This window comes from Pollicipes pollicipes, unplaced genomic scaffold, assembly GCF_011947565.3.
Source record: "Pollicipes pollicipes isolate AB1234 unplaced genomic scaffold, Ppol_2.1 Scaffold_7261;HRSCAF=8764_pilon_pilon_pilon, whole genome shotgun sequence".
Taxonomy (NCBI): Eukaryota; Metazoa; Arthropoda; class Thecostraca; order Pollicipedomorpha; family Pollicipedidae; genus Pollicipes; species Pollicipes pollicipes.
The window spans coordinates 16,446,530-16,470,423 of record NW_023597054.1 but is presented as its reverse complement, the minus strand read 5'-3'; the positions used below and the strand labels follow the sequence as shown (position 1 = coordinate 16,470,423).

The window sequence follows — 23,894 nt, the reverse complement described above, 5'->3', positions numbered from 1 at the left end:
CACCATGCCTGTTTCCTATGGTGATCAAATAAAGTTCAACTTCATATAAGATAAATGACTTTTTCGTCATTGTCATTGAGGCTTTTACAGTTTCAACTGATTGGTCGATGCTTACTCTAACGACTGCCCAGAAGCCTGCTGGTGGTTGCACCAAGACAATATTTTATCAGATTCCTGGCAAACAATGCCTCTGAGGTTGTAGAAGCATGAAATGTACATGCCAGCTTGGCCACAAGGAACAGAAGCAGAATGCCCACAGCAGTACCTGACTGGTGATAAGCGTGATTGGGAGCTCCAATAATTTGAATGGATATATCATTATAGCATTTTTGGAGCTCACAGCAGCTGATGAACATGTAATGTGAGGTGGTCCAAGATGATTACATGTAATTTGAAGTATTAAAAAAACTTGTCATCGTCCTGTGTCAATATGTCATCCGGAACTAGAGAAGGCACAGACACGTGCGGCGCTGTGTGCAAATTGTACGCGCGGCATGCCTGGTGAGAGGGATTGGTTACGGCCTGTCGTCTCCAATATGTGTAGATGAAGAACCACAGACCTTTTGAAAAGATGGTTCATATGCATCTTCATCTGCATTAATGTGTTGGTCATTTCATCCTGGATTGACGGATGACGGTAGGTTTTAATAAAGCACCTCTTAGATTTCGAGAAGTGAAAAGTTCGGTGTGGTCCGATCGCTGCTGAAGCCTTGCCTTGGCCCAGTTCAGGATGATGTGGTGGCCTGTTTTCACTGCGTGGTGTCGAGGTGATATAAGCGAAGTTTAATGTGCGCAAGTGTATCTTTACGGGGCTAGAATGGGATTTGATTTTTTCCGGCGCTGTGACCAGTTAAACGGCTGTATATTTGGATGGCAGTATACGGCTGGGGCAGCAGTGAGGTCTGAATTGAAGCATGCACGTTTCCGAGTGGTCGGATCGACAGTTACCTTACGAGTGGCTCGCCATTTAAAGACGGATGATGCTGTTTTTATTGCTTGCGTCGTAAGTAGCGACTGAAGGTCGGCTGGGGCATCAACTTGAGGGGAGGGGGCAGTCGGGGCAAAGGGCCCCAAACTGGTATTTGAGCGCCCAGCCTTGCGTGCCGAAACCCCTTAGTACGATCTCCGGCCACGTCCCTCAAACCAGGCCCTTGCTTATCCCGAGGGGCCCGCAGGGCCCTTGAAGACCTAGGGGAGGGACATGTGCCGGCTTGCCCCCCCCCCCCTTCCCGCTGCCTGCACCACTGGGTCCACGCTGTGAGCTCTTGTTTCACCCACCTTCATGAACGAGCTCCAAACTTCCAATGCAGACCATCCGCAATGTATGTTGTTGAGCATCGGAATCTTGGCTAAAGATAAAACCGACACGTGAAGAGGTCTCCGAGAACCCCTGAGGCCTGCTTACCTGGGACAATTTGGTGATGGGGCCATGAACCAGCAGAGCTAGCAACTATTCTAAGGGGTTGGCGGGACGTCGGGCGGCGGATTGTAACATGGTGCGGCAACAAAAAAGGACCTGTCCGTCTAAAATATGGCAGAGGGCATATTATCCCCGCGAAATGGAAGAGCACAACTGAGGTGGTGGGTTCAGGGTACATGCAGTGAGAAGCTTTGCTTCATGAGAGCATCCGTTCCAAAGTTATTTCGTAACGACCGCGTCATGGCTGGGAAAAGTGATTTTGAAATTCATTCTGAGTGGTTTGTAATTCATTCTGAATGGTTCGTATGGATGGCTTTGGGTTCATAATACTTGCTAAGCATAGCTTATTGCATGCACCCTGAACGCACCACCCAAGTCATAGCGTCCAGTTCAACGGATAGTTTTGCGTTCGCCCTTGCGCCAGACAGGAATGCGGAGGGTTTTACGTGCCGCACAATGCTGCGACACGACCGCCCCGGGCCTGGGTTGAACCTCGTTGGCCAGTTGCCAGCTGACCTTTCCACTTCAGTAGGGCCAAACAACTGCGCCTGATCTGGACTCGTACCCAGCGCCGCTGGATTACGGGTCCTGAACCTTTCCCCTAGGCCACGGAGGCGGCATATTGCACCATTGCCGTCATGTACGTGCACAAATGTGTATCCTAGGTCGTCAGACACTGCAAGATTGAAACACGTATTTCCACATTGTCTTTTATTTGCAACGAAATTATTCACCTAGCCGTACAAAACTCTTTCAACCGAAGCGCCTCTGCGTGCCATCTCCTATGTATTCATTTCCGATTTTTTTTCCAGACGCGTTCGTTAAGGCCGCGCTCTGACTACCCAGTTGTCAACTCCTAGTGCTGTGTTCGCTTCACGTCACTCCGACGTCACCGCCCGCTGCCCGTGGACGTCGTCCGGTGTCGGGGCCGGCTGGCCTCCGTACAGGCCGGGAGTGCGGCGTAATGTTTAAACAGTCGTCTGTTTATGTTGCGGGTGTGTGCCCCGTCCCAAGTCGGTGGAACGGCGGGCCCATTAGGCCGTGGTCCGTGGCACCAAGGTCGCCCTGGTCAGGGTCGCTGTCCCCGGCGCCGGGCCGCGGTCACAGCTTGAGTGGCCCGGTCGAGGGGCTACTCGGCACTCACTGCGCGACACGGGCGTGGCCTGCACATACGAACTGCAGCCGGACGGAATTCGTGGTAAACTCCAAAAAATTGTCAGTTGCCAGGGCGTTGTGCCCTTTCTTGACTGCCTGAGTTGTTCTGAGTATCGGGTTGCTAGGGGCGCCGGGCGGTGAACCACGTCTAGTCCAATATGCTCATTCTGCTCATTTGGCTTGTCCTTTCAGGTCGCGTGCTGTCGTGTGATCTGCCCCTCCCCGTTTTGTTTTTCAAGAGCTTGCCATATTTTAATCACATTTTCAAGCGGTTCATGCTGCTTGAAATCCTCGCTCGATTCACCCTCTGAGGTCTCTGAACATATTGAACCGATTAGGGCATGGTCTGGAACAAAAGCCTGTAGCCTGAGCTAGCTTCTCTCCGATTAAATTCGTGGAAAGGACCTCTTAAGGAAAAAATGGAACAATTTTCAACTTTTTGCGCCGTCTGAATAAGGTATTGGCATCCCCTGCATTCGAACGTTGTGGCTATGGCAAGCCCAAAGTAAGTATTTTTTAAACCATTTTTGGACCAGTGGCGTATGTAGTATCTTGCAAACGGGAGTAGAGAAACACTGGATATTGAATGGAGCGTCGCATTTCATCCGTTGCCTTTATATGCATTTATATAGCCATACTATTGTTATACTCGTATGAGCCTCCGGCAGTATCCCAGGTTATTGCTGGATAGCGCATGTACAAAGTTGTTGAGAAAAACGTGTTTACGACTACTTTGAGCTACGCGTCACCACAGCTTCCGCTCTTACCTCAATAAATGTGTGCCTGACACCGTCACTGCAAGCTCTTGTAACCAATCCGTCAGTATCTAAAGCCCGCTAGACCGTCATAGCCGCTTTGCTATCTACACGCAATTTGTTTGAAATTGCCCAGGTCGGAGTCGATTCATCGGGTGTTCCCTTGGGTCTGCCTCTGTGTTTCCTGAGTCCGCCTGTACAATACATGGGTATTTTCACCGATTCATGGTGTGCAATAGTCTAGCAATTGTCATATTAAGGTGCACAGATCAAAGCACCGAAACTAACGTCGATTCGTCGTGACTTCGCGTGCCGTATGGGTGTTGCATATCCATCTATCTCAATCCAAAGTCATGGCAAGACCTGGTAAATGTCTGTGTATTGTAGATGTGACGACACGAAGATTTGTTCCAGCCGAGCGTCGGCTGTCAGCTGGCTGTAGGTGAAGGCGGAATCCGCTCCGAATGCAGCGCATTTACGTAAGTCAAAGTTGAATTGATTCCGCATTGATAGTTCGTGAGCGGGAGTCGGAATCGAGTTCTTTGTTTCGACTAGAGTGATGCGACGTGATTGGTGGAAGCCATGTCAGGACAAATCGTGGTATTTGTTAGACGATGAGGCCGATTGGTGGGAGCGATGTCCGGACGCATTGCAGTCTATTGAAGATAATTGCACTGTCACATTATTCACTTATACTGAAAAATAATATATAAAAAAGTATTGGCGATCACTAATTTTTTATACATTATCACTGCTTCCGGACTGGGTCTAAAAGTAAACCCATCCCAGCCCGTTTGGCAAGCCGAGGACGGCGATTTAGAAGCGCCATAAAGTGACGGTAGGCGCCAGCAGCGGGCATGGGACTCCGGCCTCGCAGAGCGCTATCACGACTCTCTGCTTTCGGAGACTCACCAGTTTGCCAGAGCCCGACTGCTGAGCACCGGTACTTCTTAGAGCGGTGCCTGGCTGTACGCCGTGCCATCCGCCAATCTCGGTACACTGATTGAGAACAGGACGCTGTGCATCTCAGTACCGGTGAGGGTTGGAGCGGATATGTGTAGCCCACACCGATACGGATGCGGTGCTCCTGCAGGCAGTGAGGGTTACCGTGCATGCAAAGTTTTAAGGTGCAGTAAGGGTTACAGTAAAGGCTATCGTGCATGCTTTGACATGCCGTCTCAGCACCGGAAGACATCCCTGACACAGCGCTGAACGATGCCGTCAGGCGTGCCTGCCGTCTGCGGGCATACCCGCAATGCTGTAACCGACCTACTTGGCCCGCGGCGATGGCAAATGGCCTGACGGTCTGACAATTTACTCGTGCTCTCGGGGGAAAAGCCTTGTTTGCGGCGCTACCTACGTGAACACGTATGCCAAGTCCCACGTAATATCTGCCGCGATAGCCACTGGAGCCGTTGCACGAGATGCTTAGTCTAGAAAAGGCGCAAATACGCAGATATCGCAGACAGATTTCAGTTCGAACCCGTCGCATTTGAGACTGGGGCGCCTGCGGTCCGTCCACCAAGGCTTTCATCAGAGTTGGGGTCGCGGCTGTCAAATTGTCTGGAGACCAAGGTGGTGCTGGCCGGCTCTGGCAGCGCCGATCAATTGCCGTCATCCGTGGCAATGCCGCCTGCGTGCTTGTCACAGCTAGCTCCCCCAACGCGCCTGCCAATGCACATCGCTGGCCCGCGCCCAAAGCCAAACCCAAAAAGCCCAAAGTCCGGTTGATTGAACGTCTAACGCATCGGCGCCTGAGTGTGAGCCCCCTACATACCCTTTGACGGCCTGTCACATCCTCCCAGATCGGTATGACAGCCCGGTAAAGCCAGGAGTCTTGCTCTTCGGAGCTGCAGGCCGAGCTGGACAATTCGACTGTGTCGCTGAGGAATACCCGGAAAGAGCAAAAAGAGAAGCAAGCCGAGCAGGCGCGTACTGAACAGTGAAACCGGGAGAAGCTCCACCCGTCGCCTGCCCAGGCCGGCCGCCTCCCCGTCCAGCTGCCCGGGGTTCATTCTGTCGAGCGAAGTCTACGATAGGGCGCGGTCGGCGGCACGGCCTCTCGGCCTTAGGGAATTCCAGAACACCGGCAATACGTGTTTCATGGATGCGGTGCTGCAATGTCTAAGCAACACCCGCGCCCTGCATGACGACTTCCTATGAGACGAGTGCTCGAGAGACATCAATCCGACCAGCTCCGCCATGAAGGGTGCTCTCGTGAGCGCATCTGCCCCGCTACTGCGAGGCCTACGAAACAGCTCAGGTGAGGCTGACCGGGCGCTGAACACCTCCTCATTGAGGGTACCATTCCAGCGGTCTGCGGCCCGATTCACGGGTTCTCAGCAATGGGACGCACGGGAGTTCCTCAGCTACTTGCTGGAGGGCTTGCACGAAGACGTGAACCGTGTCGACAACCAACCCAAGCCCTAACCTACCCACATCTCATTGCTGGCCAGAAACCACTGGATGCCTGGAAACGTTTCCTGTTCCTGAAGAACCCGAAGTTCGTTGACCTATTTGTCGGACAGCTCGGGTCCACGCTGCGGTGCATGGTGTGTGACCACGCATCCATGGCGTTTGACCCTGGCTGGGACCTGAGCCTGCTGATCCTATGCATGACGGGCGAGGTGCGCTTGCAGGACTTCTGGGAGCTTTTACGAAGGAAAAGGTGCTTGGCAGAGAAAGAAAGCCGGCGTGCTCCCTGTGCCAGAGGCGTCAAAAGTGTCCCAATAAACTTCTAGATTCAGAGGCTCCCATACATCCTTGAAGTGCACCTGAAACGGTGCTTGTTGTAGCTGGATCAGGACGGACACAAGCCTAATACCGCTGTCGGCTTCTCCGCCAGTGGTCTGGGCCTGTCGCCATGCTCTGCCGCACTAGGAGGCTGGATTTATGAGCTGCACAGCGTGACACAACATTCTGGCATGGCGCACCCGGGCCACCACACGGCTCGCCATAAACACCCCTATTTTGGGAGTCTGGCACGAGTACGACTCCCGAGTCCAGTCCATCCGTGTGCACACCGCCAACAGCTGCGAAGCGTGCATGCTGTTTTGGGAGTCTGGCACGAGTACGACTCCCGAGTCCGGTCCGTCCTTATGCACACCGCCAACAGCTGCGAAGCGTACATGCTGTTCTTTGAGCTGGCCAGTCACTGACTTGGCGCCGGCCTGGACGCCAGTACTCGAAGAAATTGGAGAGGGCTGTCCCACTTCCAGTTCCGTCGGGTTAACAATGATTGGATATGCACTAGAAATTTCTTTAAAAAAACGTGGACAAGAGTCGGGTGATGTGGTTAGTTGCTCAGGACAGTAAGGAGTCCGTTCAAGGAATGAAGGCCAATACTCGAAGGAGTTGGAAAACACTGTATAAATACTGTAAATAGTGAAAATACTGTAAATAGTGAAAATACTGGGCACACGACCCAGGCCGGGTGTGCTGTGACTTTGCTAATACAAAGCCCATTTCCCAAAATAGGTAATATGAATATTGTGTGGAGCCAGCGGTCATTGATAACACAGGGTCAAATGGCTGTTTCAGCATGTATGTATGTGCACTTGTGTGAATTTCAAAGCCTTAAAGCCATTCAGAACAAAATGATGCAGTTCTAGGCGAAGCAGTGCCCCAAAAGTTGCGAAGAACCCATGATATACAGCATGGTGGGCTTAAAGTGTTAGAAGTACAGACGTTCTGCTAATAATTAAATACGGCATGGATAAAGCGCCTATACTGCAACTGGGGATCAATCATGTGTAAAATGATGCAGGCACGATCATGGAATACGTGTTGAAACGACCTGCTTAGAACCAGCGTGGGCACTGACGAAATTACTGACTAATGAGTCTTCCACATTTGAGGATATTGAGGCAAGGATCAGATATGGTGAAAAAGCTCACATGTACTATTGGAATGTTTTAAGGTGCAAAATACTGCTGTAATACACAGTATCTTTACTAAGTAACGATGATCCTGAAAACGTCATCGTTTTATAACGTTTTGGAATGTTGCTATGACATCAAAGTCACTGCCAGAGATGCCGCATCGGAGTTGCCGCCCGAGCGCACACCGTGCTTCACTTGTGGCTTCTTGATTTAGGTGCGTGACAGTGATGTACGATCGTTATGTGCGTACATTTTGACCCTCGCTCGTGATGTTTTTGTCTCTTTTTTCCTTGATGGCACGTGTCTTGTTTGGAGGTCCGGGTTGTATTTATGTATTTTGTATTTGTTGTTTGTATTTTGTCCGGGTTGACTTATAGGCGTTTCGAAATAGCCTGCACATATTCGCGTACATCAAGCTCAGAAACAAGAGTATTTGAAGTATTGAGAGGACGTGGCTGTAAACTGCAGGAAAGTCATTAAAATGGCTCCGTTCAAAACCCCACTCAAATGTGTCCCCGCCCCTTTAAGTGTTTAGGATTCCAAAATTATGATGAGATGTAATTGCTGAATTTCAGGCAAGACGACTTAACCTTTACATCAAGCTATGCACCTACCAAAAGAATTGATTCGCTGGAAGAGAAATATGCACGTTAACATACACAAGGCTGATATCAGGAAGGAATCAAAATTGGTAACGATTTGTTGTTCAATGGTACATATATAATGGATATAACTTAGGTTAATCATGCATATTCTCTAGCCAGAATCAATTTGCTGTCATGCGAAGCGTTATGAGGAACAAAACACCAGACACGGAAACTCAAGTGAGCAGACGGGTCGTACCGGAAAATAACTCAGGCGGAAAAATTATAAGTTGTTTCGATCTTTGTTCTGAGAAATCAGTCCAGATTAACGGGTTGCACATCTTACATTTTTGCAGAGCTGCGATAAGTACCCAAACACGTAGCCCCTCAGCTAGATGGGAAGATTGTACACATTGTGGCTTTAGTTGGGAAAATATGTGTGAAATGCTTTACCAGTGTATAAGTCCACAACATTGCAATTATTGCAATGTAGGCTACTCTTCAGATGCATACCGTCTTGGCAAATTTACATTTGTAATGTTACTGATTCATTTCAATGTCTGCGCAGTAGTTTGACAGTCATTTTTGTCCATTTCAGATATCAGTGTCGTGTGATAAATATATTATGGGAGGAGTTCTTTAGCACTTACGTATCGCATGATTTAAATGCACTGTGATACGCATTATTTGAAAATGTCGCCCGCTGCTACACAATTAATTGGATGATTTTTACTAACAAACAGCATATCGTCACTTGTAAACCCGCATTACGTTGTGAATCTTAACTACGAAGAAATTAAAGGCTGCGCAAGTAATTGCTTACAAATTGGCGACTAGATCACGAGTATTAACGGTAAACAGATCGCTTTTGGAAGAAAATGACTTGGGTTGCCAGATGAAAATGGTCTGGTGAAAATAGGAGTGGTCTGGTGAAAATATGAATGGTCTAGTGAAAATATGAATGGTCGCAAGCAACATTCTTTTCTTGGTCTGTGTTTGCTACGTTTCAGAAGAGGAGAAAGCGATTATTCATATGCCTTATGATGTAATTTCATTGGCTTGCATAGCCCCCATGCATGCTGGCAAGAACGTTTGTCTTCCAACCCGGGAATCAATGGGAAAATTCCAGTACTGAAGATGTGCAAGCAAGCAACAGCTATGATTAAATAACCTGAGCCGTAACTATTTGTGTGCTTTAAGTGGAAAAGACTGACCTAGACGACACATTTTCTCCATTTAGTAAACATCTCCTCAATGCGTCATGGTTTGATGGCGTCATTGCACATAGGACGTCATCGACGGGGGGTCAGTTGACGGCCGTCATCTGAAGGTGGTGCTCCGGAACGCCAGGTTTCAGCAACTTGACTTTTATATCCTTCTTGGCCTTATTGCCGCGTGACCACTGGAATGTGAGGTTTTGAATGACGTTGTTACGTCATGGATGCCGGGGTGACCTTGATCTTCGCGGGGGTGTAGCTCAGAAACTAGAGGGTTGATTTAAGCAGGGCACAACTGTGAACCGCACCAAATTATCTTCAATAAAGGGAGTGTCCTCCATACAAATGTGGAACCCATGTGGACATGAACAAATGTAGAGCTTATTCCATCATATCTGACGCTTCCTTCAATATTTTCAAATGTGACACATTTCCTTTTAGTGCAAACGGTGTGGTATGCTGCAGGTCGTACCGGATGGAAGTGATGCTGGCTATGATCTTTTCATAATGACGGATGATGTATGCACCGGATATTTCATGCTACCACTATGTTTGGTGTGTGGATTTAGTACTGTGTGAATAAAATAGGTGTTAAGGGAAAACAATAAACCATAGCAAGTACTCATAGGTGAATAATGTGATTGGTATGCTGGCTCTGACATTCATGCAAAAAGCTTTAAAACAAGAAAAGTTTGTGTCGCGGATTGCCGTTATATTTATATCACACGAATACTAATGCGCCATATCCGGATTTACAACCACCGCAATCTTCTCGCGACTATGACTATTATCAGTAGTGAATAATGCGTCAATGTATGCCTGCGAAAAGACCGCCCGTTGTCTTGACATGTGTCTCACAAATGACGCCTATGGCCACCCTTGGGCAGTGCAGGCACGTCGATTTTGCCGGGGTGTGTTACATTCAGTAGGCAAGGAAAGGTACGGACTTTCGGCGCCGTACGGAAAACGATTTATTTGTACAATGATGTAAACCAGAGAGGGGACAGAGCTTTCGCCTCAGTCGGATGAAATCAAGTTAAACCCGCCACCGCCTGAGATATCTTGCCGCGCACGACCACAGGAGGAAGAGGGGGGGGGGGGGGGGGACTAAATGTAAGCCCCTGGTGTCTCAGGATTTAATAGTCGGATGGGAACAGTTCAGCCGGAAATCACTGGCTCTGGTCAATCTCACCCATAAATTGTTAAGTTTATGACTATCACATGATTTATGACGTCACAGATCACGCAAAACACTGCGCTTCAGGGTAGTATTGATGCTACTACTTACTAACACAATGTAGTGTTATGTTACCGATGCTTGTTCGCAATCGCCGGATTCTCTAACGACTTCAGAGACATCTAGAAGTCGTAATTTGGGTCGAAGAGCGTTGCCATTGGTACGAAACGAAACGATGCGTGTGACGTTTTAGAATCATGCGAGCAATGTTGAATGTCAGAGAATAAAGTCAGGTCACCCCATTCGATTCTAATATTTCTGCATTTTCGGTCCATGCGTTGTGTCGCAGTATTTAGTTTAGAAATGTCACCATCAAACTGGGTTACTTATCGCACGTGCGCTTAAGACGCTACTTCGGCTCAGCTCCTGTCAGGTGACCGGACGTGACTTCGGGTGGTGATCGGGTGCGATGTCATATGGCGTGGCTGATACTGACTGGGAGCCGAGTTAACACAGGCAATAAATTGCATCAAAGCAGTACAGAACAAGAAAGACAATTGCGAGTTGCTTCAGGTTGAAAAAGTCCCTGTCCAAGCGCTCATGCATCGCATAAAAATTCAACCACCTAAGTTATGTAAATAAGAAAGGCCTGTAGCTCCCGGTCTTTGAGTCATGAAAAATTGTGGTGTTGTGAATAACAGGCCTCGATCACGTTATAGTCCTGCACGGAAAAAAGGCCATAGGAAACACTGTTTGTTGAATTGCTGCTTCCTGTTCCTGTTGGAGTTTCATCTTAATGACAGACGCTCACGTTTAGATTACAGGCCGTAACTTAGCCGGGTTTTACTTCAGGGCTGAGATTCCAAACTGCCGGATTATGCAAATTTGCCAACTAAACGGAGACGCTACGATGTCAACAAAGTAATAAATAACGTGTGTCGAGAAGGGCGGCAAATCGCATTCTCGTTCCAGGGTAAAACTGCAACGACCTGTGGGTTTATGTTCGGAGGTCATCGCAATCTGCTGCTGACAGTTGATCCTTGACCACGTGTCCGGAACGCTTCCCCAACCATTAGTAGGCGACACATGATGTTAAGTTAAGAGCGTACGTCTGTCTGTGTGTCTGTATTTTTTACCCAGACGCACAGGACAGACGGGTGCACGGACTGTGGTAAAATGCGTACACATGACGGGCTCAGCCTTCGTGACGCTGCGGCTGAAAGTCACGGCCGACCGATACCGGCCGGTCACAGCGCGTAGGAAGGCAGGGCACGCTGTAGCATTTACCTGTGGGAATCATTTTCGTACGTTCGGGAAAAGCAAGTCGTTCAAGCTCCAAGTCCTTGAGAACATGCCGCAGAGCACGAGAAAGGGTGAACATCCTCATATGGAGGCCGCTGTCAATATCCGCGAGCATCGTAAGACAAAAAAAGGGATCAGGACACACTGCGCACCATTGAGGTGCGAACCAATGCACAGTGGCGGAAGGCAGTGCTGTGCCGCCGTCAACGGCGCCAGCTCTTCTCGCAGCGAAACAAGGATGAACCACTTTGAATAGTATCTGTCCGTTACCCCGAGCGCGCTGAACAATGTTGCGCGGAGAATGTGTCCCAGAGATTCATAAGCGTTAAACAGCTTACAAATGCTGTGATCCGCTTGACGTTTTTGGGGCGCGAGCCAACATTGCGTCGTTGGCGGCGGGGCCGCCAACGCCAGTAGCGTCGCCTCTTGGCGCAGAGAAGCGAGCGGGACACCTTTTAAATGCCTGATGATGAACGACGTTTGAAATATCACCAGTCCCGGTAAACGCACAATGTCCCGGTCTCGGTCAGTGTACAAGCCCCGGTTTGTATAGGCGCGATGTGCAAACCATTGTGTTAAAAACTGGGCATTGCGGTCAGATGTCAGAAGCAATTTTACCGTGGATAATGATAGCTGATCCAAACTAATATGTTATGTCATTACTGTTATATGTACGGGATTGCATTAAAACTGGACATTTCAGTCGGATTTCAGTATCGGTATTTTAATGTTTTACCGTGGAAAGTGATAGCTGATCGAAACCTCCCATTTTTATCAAATATATTTTTTGCATCTCGTCTGTTTACCAGCGTCTCCTGTCGCACTGAAGACGCTTTACTGTCATGTTTATGTGATAGTATCACTATCATTGAAAATGCCGAGCCACCCTCACTTTACCGCTCCATGAAGTCAGGCCCATCTTCACACGCCGTGCCGCTGTGCTGCTCCGCCGTTGCGGGCTGTATGTCTGGGGTGACGGGCCGACCCTAACCAGCTCCTATGACCGCAGGTCGGCTCCCAAGACGCACGGCGGGGTGACGGGCCAACCCTAACCAGCTCCTATGACCCCAGGTCGGCTCCCAAGACGCACGGCGGGGTGGCGGGCCGACCCTAACCAGCTCCTATGACCCCAGATCGGCTCCCAAGACGCACGACGGGGTGACGGGCCGACCCTAACCAGCTCCTATGACCGCAGGTCGGCTCCCAAGACGCACCTTCGCCACAGCTACATCCACTGTCCAGGCGCCACCCCGCTGACTTCGGCCACGCTCGGCCAAGTCATCGACCGCGCGGCCTACGACTACAGCAGCACCGAGGCGCTCGTGTTTGTGCACCAGGATATCCGAAAAACATGGCTTCAGGTCAAACAAGAGGTGCGCGTGCTCGACAGCATGTCCAGATGGATGACCGTCAGCGGCTGTTGGCGTGGGTGGATGGGCCGCTGGGTTTCCCAGATGAAGGTTTGATGAAGGTTTATTTAAATTAGCAACCACGCTCGACGGGTCAGTGACCTATTCTACCTGACCCTGCGTGACTCGGTCTGCCCTGGGGGAGTAATGACCGAGTGGTTAACGCTCTCAGCCTCCACGTGGGGGTCCGGATTCGAATCCCGGTTGCGCTGTGGTTGCTGAGCGCTAGTATGACCGCTGCGGGTGCTGGCGCTCCAGGAAAAGGGCGTGCGAGGACGTGCGCCGCGTTCCCTTAAAACAAAGGTGGTTGGTCCGCGGGGTTAACCAAGTGGGATCGGATCAGTGTCACTGTTTGACCCAACCCGACGCAGTCCGTGACGTCACGTGATCCGCTCCGTTCAGGCGGACCGGCTGGCGAACAGCTTCCTCTCGCTGGGCCTGGAGAGGGGTGACCGGCTCGGCATCTGGGCCACCAACCTGTACGAGTGGCAGCTGACGCAGTACGCCGCCGCCAAGGCCGGCCTCGCCCTGGTCAGTTCGCGGCCAGACGAGGGCCCCGCCCGCCGGCCAGCGGTCTGCCTGGACGCGTCGGCCGTCCGCTACAGCAGCTGGTGTTCCGCAGCTGGACGGGGGCGCTACGGGCGTCGTGTTTGTCTTCCGCTGGGAGTGTAGGCTTCCCCAGACCGTCTTCAGTGGCTCTGGCTCACGCATGTTCGTGTCAAATACGGACTGATTGGAGTGTTCCCCCGATATTAGCATTCACTGGTCAGCTGGCTCAGTTGGATGTCGGTGCTCGAACGCCCGTATGTCGCCGTGGCGTGTCGCGGCCGGTCCCCAGTGGCAGCAGGCGCGCGACGCGGGTGGTCCGCCCGCACCGTAGCCGTCTCCGTCACGGTCGTGCCGGCTGTGCGCCAGGTGAACGTCAACCAGGCGTACCAGACCAACGAGCTGGAGTACTGTCTCAAGAAGGTGGGCATACGCACGCTGGTGGCGGCCGACGGCTTCAAGACGTCCGACTACTACGCCATGCTGTCGGAGCTGTTGCCCGAGCTGGCGAACGGAGAGCCCAACGTGCCACTGCAGATCCGCTCAGAGAGGTTACCGCAGCTGCGAGACATTGTGATGATCACCCAGGAGAGAAAGCGGTGAGTGGTGGTCCACTCAGAGAGGTTGCCAGTGGAGCGGGGTATTGTGATGATCACCCAGGGCAGGAGGTGGTGAATGGTAGCTCACTGAAAGAGGTTACCACTGTGGCGAGATATTGTGATGATCACCTAGGAGAGGAGACGGTGAATGGTAGCCCACTTAAAGAGGTTACCACCTTGGGATGATCATTCATGAGAGGAGGCGGTGAGTAGTTGTGTGCCCCGGGCGCGTTTCGTGAATTCGAAAAGATGAACGGTTGGGGCCTACATCGCATCCTAAACAAACAAGCGCCGATGACGTGGACATATCGCGGGGAGTAGGGCGGGCTGCTTGATTCCAAGGTAAACATTTGGTGCAGGGCTGTGAACCTGCAAAACAACTGGGCTCCAGCAATGCAGCCGCAGTTCCAATCGACGTTTCCTTTTCAATATCATGCAGCACATGGCGAAGTATAGCATTGAAAGGGCAATATGCTAGCACCATTCTACGAACCCGGATCATCTGATCGGCATACTGAGGTACAACATTTCCCCGAACAGGTTTATTGCTGTTTAATGCGTAATGGGTCATCAAACATGTCGCGAGGGGTGCAGGTAGGCCGCAATGCCGATCAAAGGACGGACCGTGGATCGCCACGCATTATCACGCCCCGCGTCCTGCTGACAAGCGGTCGCGACCGCACCAGCTGGCACGTCTCCGCACAGTAGCAACAGCAGCAGTTCTCTGTGTAGCGCGCGTCTGTACATACGGAGACGGATGCAGCCGTCCCACACGTCGTTCACGCGGCGGCACGGAGGCACGGACCTCCCGGAGTCTGAATGGGTGGTGCCGCGCCGTGCTGCGTGTGGAAGGCCCTACCCAGATGCTCGCCGCCGGAGTCTAGTGGTAGGCGGCGAGGTGTGGCTGGCAGCGTCATTTTCTGTGGACGTGCTCTTGTGCGTCCAGCTCGTCACGGTAAGTCTGGCCCAGCGAGGACCCGGACCCATTTGCATATTACCGCGAGCAGCTAGACGTAGCCTGGTGGAAGTCTGCCTGACGGTGGACGCCTATTTCCCTGAATGCTTGCGTGAGCCGCCTCATGGCCTGGTGGAAGTCTGCCTGACGGTGGATGTCTGTCTTTCTGAATGCTTGTGTGAGCCGCCTCAATGGCTCCGCGCCGTGTGCCATATCGGTCTGAAGCATAACCAGGAAACGGTCGCTTTTTCCTCGAATGCTTGTCTGTTTTATTCTTATGCCACGAGACCCCTGCGCCTGCCCAGCTAATGCACGCCATGTGCTCTCTCTCTCTCTCTCTCTCTCTCTCTCTCTCTCTCTCTCTCTCTCTCTCTCTCTCTCTTCTCCCTCTTCTCTCATCTCTCTCCTCTCTCTCTCTCTCTCTCTCTCTCTCTCTCTCTCTCTCTCTCTCTCTCTCTCTCTCTCTCTCTCTCTCTCTCTCTCCTCTCTCTCTCTCTCTCTCTCTCTCTCTCTCTCTCTCTCTCTCTCTCTCTCTCTCTCTCTCTCTCTCTCTCTCTCTCTCTCTCTCTCTCTCTCTCTCCTCTCCTCTCTCTCTCTCTCTCTCTCTCTCTCTCTCTCTCTCCTCTCTCTCTCTCTCTCTCTCTCCTCTCTCTCTCTCCCTCTCTCTCTCTCTCTCTCTCTCTCTCTCTCTCTCTTCTCTCTCTCTCTCTCTCTCTCTCTCTCTCTCTCTCTCTCTCTCTCTCTCTCTCTCTCTCCTCTCTCTCTCTCTCTCTCTCTCTCTCTCTCTCTCTCTCTCTCTCTCTCTCTCTCTCTCTCTCTCTCTCTCTCTCTCTCTCTCTTCTCTCTCTCTCTCTCTCTCTCCTCTCTCTCTCTCTCTCTCTCTCTCTTCTCTCTCTCTCTCTCTCTCTCTCTCTCTCTCTCTCTCTCTCTCTCTCTCCTCTCTCTCTCTCTCTCTCTCTCTCTCTCTCTCTCTCTCTCTCTCCTCTCTCTCTCTCTCTCTCTCTCTCTCTCTCTCTCTCTCCTCTCTTCTCTCTCTCTCTCTCTCTCTCTCTCTCTCTCTCTCTCTCTCTCTCTCTCTCTCTCTCTCTCTCTCTCTCTCTCTCTCTCTCTCTCCTCTCTCTCTCTCTCTCTCTCTCTCTCTCTCTCTCTCTCTCTCTCTCTCTCTCTCTCTCTCTCTCTCTCTCTCTCTCTCTCTCTCTCTCTCTCTCTCTCTCTCTCTCTCTCTCTCTCTCTCTCTCTCTCTCTCTCTCTCTCTCTCTCTCTCTCTCTCTCTTCTCTCTCTTCTCTCTCTCTCTCTCTCTGTCGCCTGTGACGCGCCGCCTCTGGCTTGCTCGTGGCGCGGCCTGTCTGTGTCTCGTTGGCCTGTTAGCTCCCTGCGCAGCGGCCGTCCGCCGGCCTGCCCTGCCGCTGTCGGGCGTCCCTCACGCCGCGCGCCCCTGCACTGGTAGCGGCGTACTCCGCTTCGACGACCTGCTGGACGCCGGCAAGGAGTCGCTTTCTGGCGAGCTGGAGCGGCGCCAAGCGCAGGTCGACTGCGACGACCCGTGCAGCATCCAGTTCACCTCGGTGAGTGCGGCTGGGCCAGCGGCGCGGCACCTCCGGCCGCTTGGCCGTTCGCGAGCACCACAGGCTCCGCCTGGACCTGCGGTCGGTACGGTGTCGGCTCCGGGACGCCCGCCGACCCCAGCGGCGCCCTACGTCCCAGCGGCGCCCGCTGGTCCCAGCACGCCACCCGGCGTGCTGGGTGCTGCGGGCCGGGCACGCGTTCACCTGCCGACGCGGCTGGCTTTGGAATGGGGTGACGTAGGGAAGGGCTGTTCGGTGCCTGGCGGCGGCTGCTGGCGGCGGGCGGCGTGCTGGGTGGGCACTGAAAAATAGGTGGCGTTCGCGGCGCCTCTGTAGCAGTTTTCGCCGTCATGAGCTTGGTACCGGTGTCACGGGCAGTTGGTAGCACCTGGTTACCGCTCAGCCAAGCCAGGTCGTCTGAAACGGTTTGGTATTGTTGCGTGGTGCACGCGTGCCGGTTCTGCATGTGGAAAGTTGTACTTTCACAGCATTCACGTCTATGACACGCTCACGGCGATAAAGAAAGGACATGGTGGAGAGGGCTGTATTGCACACCGCACGGAGTGGTCATCACGTAAAATCGACGTCGAACTCGGAGAAGGGGGGAGGGGGAGGGTTCGGAAAACAGCGGTTGCTATAATGTGGAAGACTGGTCGATCTGAAGACATGCAACTATTGGAATGCTTTTTATTTTACATTTCCCGTCGTCTTTCATTGGTGCAGGGTTCGATGCAGGGTATTACTGAGTGGGTAGAGTATTGATAGAGTAGCATTTGTTTTCATTTCCGATATTTGTTTACTCTGACTACATCAGGATCTGTTGGTGTTTTAACTCTTTGATCTGAAATCGATAGCCCTGAATGTAAGACAAGAAAGATCGCCCTGTTTTCCTCGGGTCACCATCAACGTTGCAGGTAAGGTCAGAGTGAACAGAAGAGCATGTATTAACTGTCTGATCAGCGTCTCATTAACGTTTGTATATGTTAGGTGAATGACGAAGAGTTCTGAAGAATGATGCGAATGTCCTTGTCGCATCACACCCTTCGTAGCAAACCACTGTCATAATGTATGTGTTGCTTGTTGAAAACGGTAGTGGCAAGTTGTAGAGCGCATGATATTAAGGTTAGTGCGTTGATCTTGGTTATTATTATTTTTAAAGCGCAGCGAATGCAGGGTTGGAGCACATTGTATCGGTTGATGACTCAGGCAACTTGTCGCTTGTCAAAGGCATAATTATTTTCCCTCGTCGTAAAGATGAAGCAAAGCGGTCTGGAACATATATTCGGAACATGCATAGCTCAAGTGTTGTGCATACAAGCCCGTTATGGAGCCCGTAAATGTATTTCAGTATCTTGAGTGCCGACTCACGTGTGATTAGCGACGCTGCGGGGTCATGTTTGTCCCCGGGTGTCGTTGACTGTAGTTATGCAAGCCACGGCTACCATTAGGTTCTAAGACCCTGGCGTAATGCCTCTCGCGGAGCACGGGACGCGGAACTCGCCCGACGGTTGCGGTAATGGTGGCATTAGCGCAGCGCCACAACATCCCGTGCGCCGTCTCCGCAACCCCGGGTTAGGAGGCGCGGCGCCGTGCTCCCTCCGATCACGTCGGCGGGAGTCGTACAGTGACACAACATCCGCCTCATTCCACAGCCTGTCACATTTCGTCGGCAGAATGGGATCCAGACCGAGCAGATGAAGCAATACTCCTAAAGAACACCATCTTTATGGAGGCAGTGTGTGACACGACGGAACTAATGACCTACAAGCCGTGCTCTTTCGCGAACGGGATCCTCAGGGAGTCAACAAACACATAAGAAAGTCGCTGTCTACCCCGGGTTTCAGCATAATTCAACGAAGGAACGGAAATGGGAAATATTATGAAGAGTATGCAAAGACAGCATGTAGATATGTATGCGCTAGCAAACTTGACCCACATCTGCAATATTTGGACCGGGATAGTGATTAGTCCACTGAAGTGCAGATGATACGTGAAAGCTAGAAATAATTAATGACACACTTAGAGAATAGCGTATCTCCTTTGGGCGGGAAGGCGGCGTGAGCAGCCCGGCCATTTGAGCTGGCGGATATTGATGGGCAGGCCATAAGCGGACACATGTCTGAGAGAGGTGCGTCAGACCTGTTGTCGGAGCGCCAGTCCTGTGGCCGCGTCCGGGGCGGACGCCTTCCCCCGCCCCCGCAGTGAACTCTTGCCCAGCATGACTGCCGCGTTGCGTCGAGGGCTGTGGGACGGACTGGTATGCCGCCTGGTGCCGCCATTGAGCGGTTGCGTGTTGAGGACCCTGATGTCATGCACGCAACTCCACCGAAAGAGTGCGTGATTGATTGTTGCTGTAATCGCGGTCTGGCCCAGTCACCGCGGCTGTTTGGCGGCACACTGCCGAACTGTGGTGGCTTGCGCCGCCTACTCCACCACACACAATTCTCCCCCGCGCAGCGACCTGACTGGCCGGTGGCCGTCTGTCCCCAGGGCACCACGGGCCTGCCCAAGGGCGCTACGCTCACCCACCACAACGTGGTCAACAACATGCTGATGATGGCCGGCCGTGTGGGCTTCGACGCGGGCGGGGCGCGCATCTGCATGTCGGTGCCGCTCTACCACTGCTTCGGCTGCGTGGGCGGCTCGGTGATGGCGCCGCTGCACGGCAACACGCTCGTCTTCCCGTCGCCCGTGTTCAACGCCACCGCGTCCCTGCAGGCCACGCAGGACGAGAGGTGGGTGGTTGCAGGGGTGCGACAGCAGGACGGGAGGTGGGTGGCCGCAGGGGTGGGACGGCAGCACCGTGGGTGGCCGCAAGGTTACAACGGCAGGACGGGAAGCGGGTGGCCGCATGGGTAGAACATTATACGTGAGTTTTCTGACTTGGTTGCGTGAGAAGGTCTGTGGGCAGTTCTGACCCTGATTTCATGATACTAACGGCTTTACCTGGAGCTCCTATCCTATCCCGTGAGTTGGGTGTCTCTGGCTCTCTTGGGTTTTTATATTTCGGGGGTCAAATTGGCACCACCCCACCTGAGCGCATTGTATTAGGCCACCTGAGCCCATGCCGACTTATGGGTAACTTAACCAAAAGTAGCGGCATCCGATTAGTGATGCAGCTGTTTATGGTCCTCCGCCCTGGTGCAGCCTGCCCGACCCTGTAGTCTGTGCGATCGAGAGGCCAGTACACCGAGCCAGGCAGCTCTCGTCCGTGTCCCCTGACGCCGCCGCTCCGCCCGCCGCTCCAGGTGCACCCACATGTACGGCACCCCGACCATGTTCGTGGACATGGTGAACCTGCCGGAGCTGGAGCGGCTGGACCTGAGCACGCTCCGCTCGGGCCTGGTAGCCGGCGCGCCCGTGCCTTTCCACCTGATGGAGGCCATGATTTCCAAGCTGGGCATGCAGAACTCTGTGGTGAGTCGGACTCGGACCCGAGCTGACATGACCCGGCCCGGCCGTGTGAACCGGACCCCGCCGGCAGGTACGCGTGTGAACCGGACCCCACCGGCAGGTACGCGTGTGAGCTGGACTCCTCCGGCAGGTACTCAGGTGAACCGGACCCCACCGGCAAATACACGTGTGAACCGGACCCCGCCGGCAGGTACGCGTGTGAACCGGACCCCACCGGCAGGTACGCGTGTGAGCGGGACTCCTCCGGCAGGCACTCAGGTGAACCGGACCCCATCGGCAAATACACGTGTGAACCGGACCTCACCGGCAGATACACGTGTGAGCCGGACTCCTCCGGCAGGTACACGTGTGAGCCGGACCCCACCGGCAGGTACGCTTGTGAACCGGACTCCTCCGACAGGTACACGTGTAAACCGGACCCCACCGGCAGGTACTCGTGTGAACTGGACCCCACCGGCAGGTACACGTGTGAGCCGGACTCCACCGGCAGGTGTGCATGTGGACCGGACCCCACCGGTAGGTACGCTTGTGAACCGGTCGGACGTTCCGCTGTCGAACGGTGACCATGACGTTGTGTAAAAGAACGAACGCTGTTTTTATCTTGTTCGCTCAGGCAGGGCGGGTAATGTCTCTGGTGCGACAGAGCTAGTGGGAAGATGCAATTCGGTCCGGAGAAGTTTATTCCGTCGTGAGCTACTAATGCGCTTGCATTGTATGCGCGAGGAACTTACGCCTGTATGTAAACGCACTCGAGCGGATCTTTCGCGCACATGGAACTAGTCGATATCGAACACCATCGATATGCGGGTTTTGCTGGATGCGGCCAGTATCAGAGTCCGCAGCTGCACTTGCTGGCTTGTGTCCTCGCACATCGGGCGACATTACTGATAACGAGATGAACTAAAACCGCCGAGTTTGGCTCACAGTTTAATGTCTAATGTCATGTAGGCTCATACGGGTGGTGCGTACTTCCCTTTGAACTGTACTGGTGTACTGTAATCGTCTGCTTAGTGATGTGGATTGAAGGCAATTGAGTCATCAGGTACGTCAATGACGAGCACCTGTACAACGTCAGTACTGTTATGTAATTGTATACGCACCGTGTATAATTGTTTTGTTGTTATATTAACCTTGGAATGTTAGCCGAATCCATTTTAGGACGTTTTATTGCGGCCAACTTTTTAAAAGTCTGTAAAAGCAGGTCGCTAAAGCAACAACCTGCAGTCTATAAAACAACCTTCTCATTTTCTCTTGATATCTTTGCTTGACATGCGTAGTAATCAATATAGTACTCATCATTTCATCAAACGTTCTGAAACTTGTGATATCAGGTTGTCGCCATCTTGAATTTGACAAGGCACGCATTCCAAACGCATTTAGTTTGCTTGTTGCGTACAGTTATGTGCGAAGCCTATGGAAACGCGGTTGCCGTCGCCGATCAGGCGGGGATTGCAGTTAGGGAGTTCCGGTTTACCTCTGCACTTCTCATCAAATAACGGATTGCTTCATTCTGCCCGATAACAACCTGACCAGGAGCACACACTCCGTTAAAACTAACCCATTCACTCCAATATAGCTAACATCGAGTTTTTTTAAACTACGTGGCTGAACGGCTGTTCAGTTTGACTCAACGTACTGCAGGATGGAGGCGGTTTCAGTGGCTTAGTGTGGTGTAACGGTGAATGCGTTTCAGGGGTAAATGTGTTTGGAACGAGCTGCTCGTCGCCCCAAGAGGCAATCTAGTGCTACTCGTGAAACAAGGAAATTGAGTTGGGTTGGAGGTTTACCTTCTGGTGGTTGTAACGCTTCAATTTAGGCTGGAACATGTTTCCCATTGTTGGGCTGCAAAACAAATAAACCACGAAAAGCCCGACGCCTTGATTTCCCTGGGGCATTCGAAGTGCGGGCTATTCACGTCGCGTCTTATCAGTCGATGAGATGTTGCCTGAACAGGCCTGGGAAAGGTTGCTATCTGTAGATGACTGGTTATTGTAGGCTGTGATGATCGCGATCAGAGGTAAGACCAGTCTTGCCATTGCTAACCGTGTCTTTGCACCTCTAGATGCGAAGGGCCTTGAATGAAGCCTTCGCCCTTTTGCAGCTCTCTGCGTATGTCTGCGCACGCAATCTTGCTGCCTTGAACAGCTGGCGGCGGCGCATTTTCCATCGGTGGCAGAGGCTTCCGGACTGATGCCAGCACATGTTCATTCGTACCTGCACGTAGACTGGCATTACCATTAGCTGCGCCACCAATGGTCGGTGTCGTTCCTGAACATGATCGCAGTACTTAGCTTTGTTGTGCAGACAGAGCGCAGTTAGCTGTCTGCGTAGCCGTCGCAGACATCCAAGCAGCGAGCTAGATGGTTGTTTTCCAAGTTTGGTCGTCAGAGAGTGAGCGTCAATTTCACAAGCGAGTAAGTTTTGCGCATAATCGGTCCGCCTGCACGCTGTCCCGCCCTCAGCGCCCAGGGCGGTAGAGCTGATCCGTTGGCAGGCGGTCCCCCTCAGCGCCCGGGGTGGGAGAGCTGATCCGTTGGCAAGCGGTCCCCCCCCAGCACCCAGGGCGGGAGAGCTGATTCCGTTGGCAAGCGGTCCCCCCTCAGCACCCAGGGCGGGAGAGCTGATCCGTTGGCAGGCGGTCCCCCCCTCAGCGCCCGGGGTGGGAGAGCTGATCCGTTGGCAGGCGGTTCCCCCTCAGCGCCCGGGGTGGGAGAGCTGATCCGTTGGCAGGCGGTTCCCCCTCAGCGCCCGGGGTGGGAGAGCTGATCCGTTGGCAGGCGGTCCTCCCTCAGCACCCAGGGCGGGAGAGTTGATCTGTTGGCAGGCGCCCCCCCCCCCCCCCCCCTCAGCGCCCAGGGCCCGATAGCTGATCCGTTGGCAGGCAATCCTTGCTCATATGATGCTGCGTGCGAATGGCCACACACCACCGATGTGACAAACAGATCTGTATATGATGCGGCGTGCGAATGGCCACACAGCACAGATTCCCGCTGTCCTCACACACTTGAGTCGCATAAGATGTGTAGACAAACATAAGACATTACAAAGGTAAATTCACTTGTATTTGTATGCTTCTAAGTACATTACAACTGCACTGGACAACAGCTCCACTCTTTAGTAAGTATATTTCGCAGTACGTCATTGTTTGCTTGCGTCATAGAACACTTGTGTGTCAGAGTGGCTGCCAGATTGGCCGTGTCAGATTTGCCCCTGTAGTGGGCGAGCTGACTCACTTAAGGAGTACTTAACTCACCGGGAGGTGGCTTGTTAAGGAAAAAGTTTCACATTTGAAGATATTGAAGCAAGCATCAGGCATGATGAAACAAGCTCACTGATGACTGTTAGTATACTTCCTGAGTGGAAAAGGCTGCTCTAAACAGCATAATCATCATTTAGAAAATAGACTTAAATACGTCACGGTTTGATTACGTAATCGTACCTTGCACAACATTGAGGGCATCTTGACGGCGTTGGATCTGTAAATCGTGCTCACAAACGCCAGGTATGAACGCCCCGACAATAGCATTTTTGTTTGGCCTTGATCGCCGCATAGCTCGTGGAACGGCAACATTTGAAAGTTATTATGAGGTCATGAATGCCAAGTTGCTGGAATGCTCTCAACGAAATACTCTCCCACATTTTTGCGGATGTGTAGCTCAAAAACTAGAGGGACTTAGGTCTTAAAAAGTGCAGGGCTGTAAACAGCACCAAAAGGTCTTCGAAATGGCTGTTACAGCTCAAAACTCCATATAAATGTGGAACACTCCCTTTAACTGATGCGTGTGTACTGAAGGGGATATCGTTATGTGCGCGTGTTTTGGCCCTTTCTCGTGGTATTTTTGCGTATTTGTCTGTGTTAATATATTTCTACTTTCTTTCGATTGCCCGATTACGGCGCTGATTTTAAGTTTCCG

General features: G+C 52.3%; 1 protein-coding gene across 4 annotated transcripts in view; it reads left to right on the top strand.

Moving 5' to 3' along the window:
* The window catches only part of LOC119112671 (medium-chain acyl-CoA ligase ACSF2, mitochondrial), a 32,264-nt gene that overhangs the window by 1,876 nt on the left and 6,494 nt on the right, over window positions 1-23,894 (top strand). For all 4 annotated transcript variants that reach the window (XM_037236913.1, XM_037236914.1, XM_037236912.1 and 1 more), the window contains exons 3-8: window positions 12,687-12,864; window positions 13,303-13,431; window positions 13,816-14,045; window positions 16,449-16,566; window positions 19,057-19,301; window positions 19,815-19,983. In XM_037236913.1, coding sequence (XP_037092808.1) covers window positions 12,687-12,864; window positions 13,303-13,431; window positions 13,816-14,045; window positions 16,449-16,566; window positions 19,057-19,301; window positions 19,815-19,983 — 1,069 coding nt within the window. The remainder of the gene's footprint in view (window positions 1-12,686; window positions 12,865-13,302; window positions 13,432-13,815; window positions 14,046-16,448; window positions 16,567-19,056; window positions 19,302-19,814; window positions 19,984-23,894) is intronic.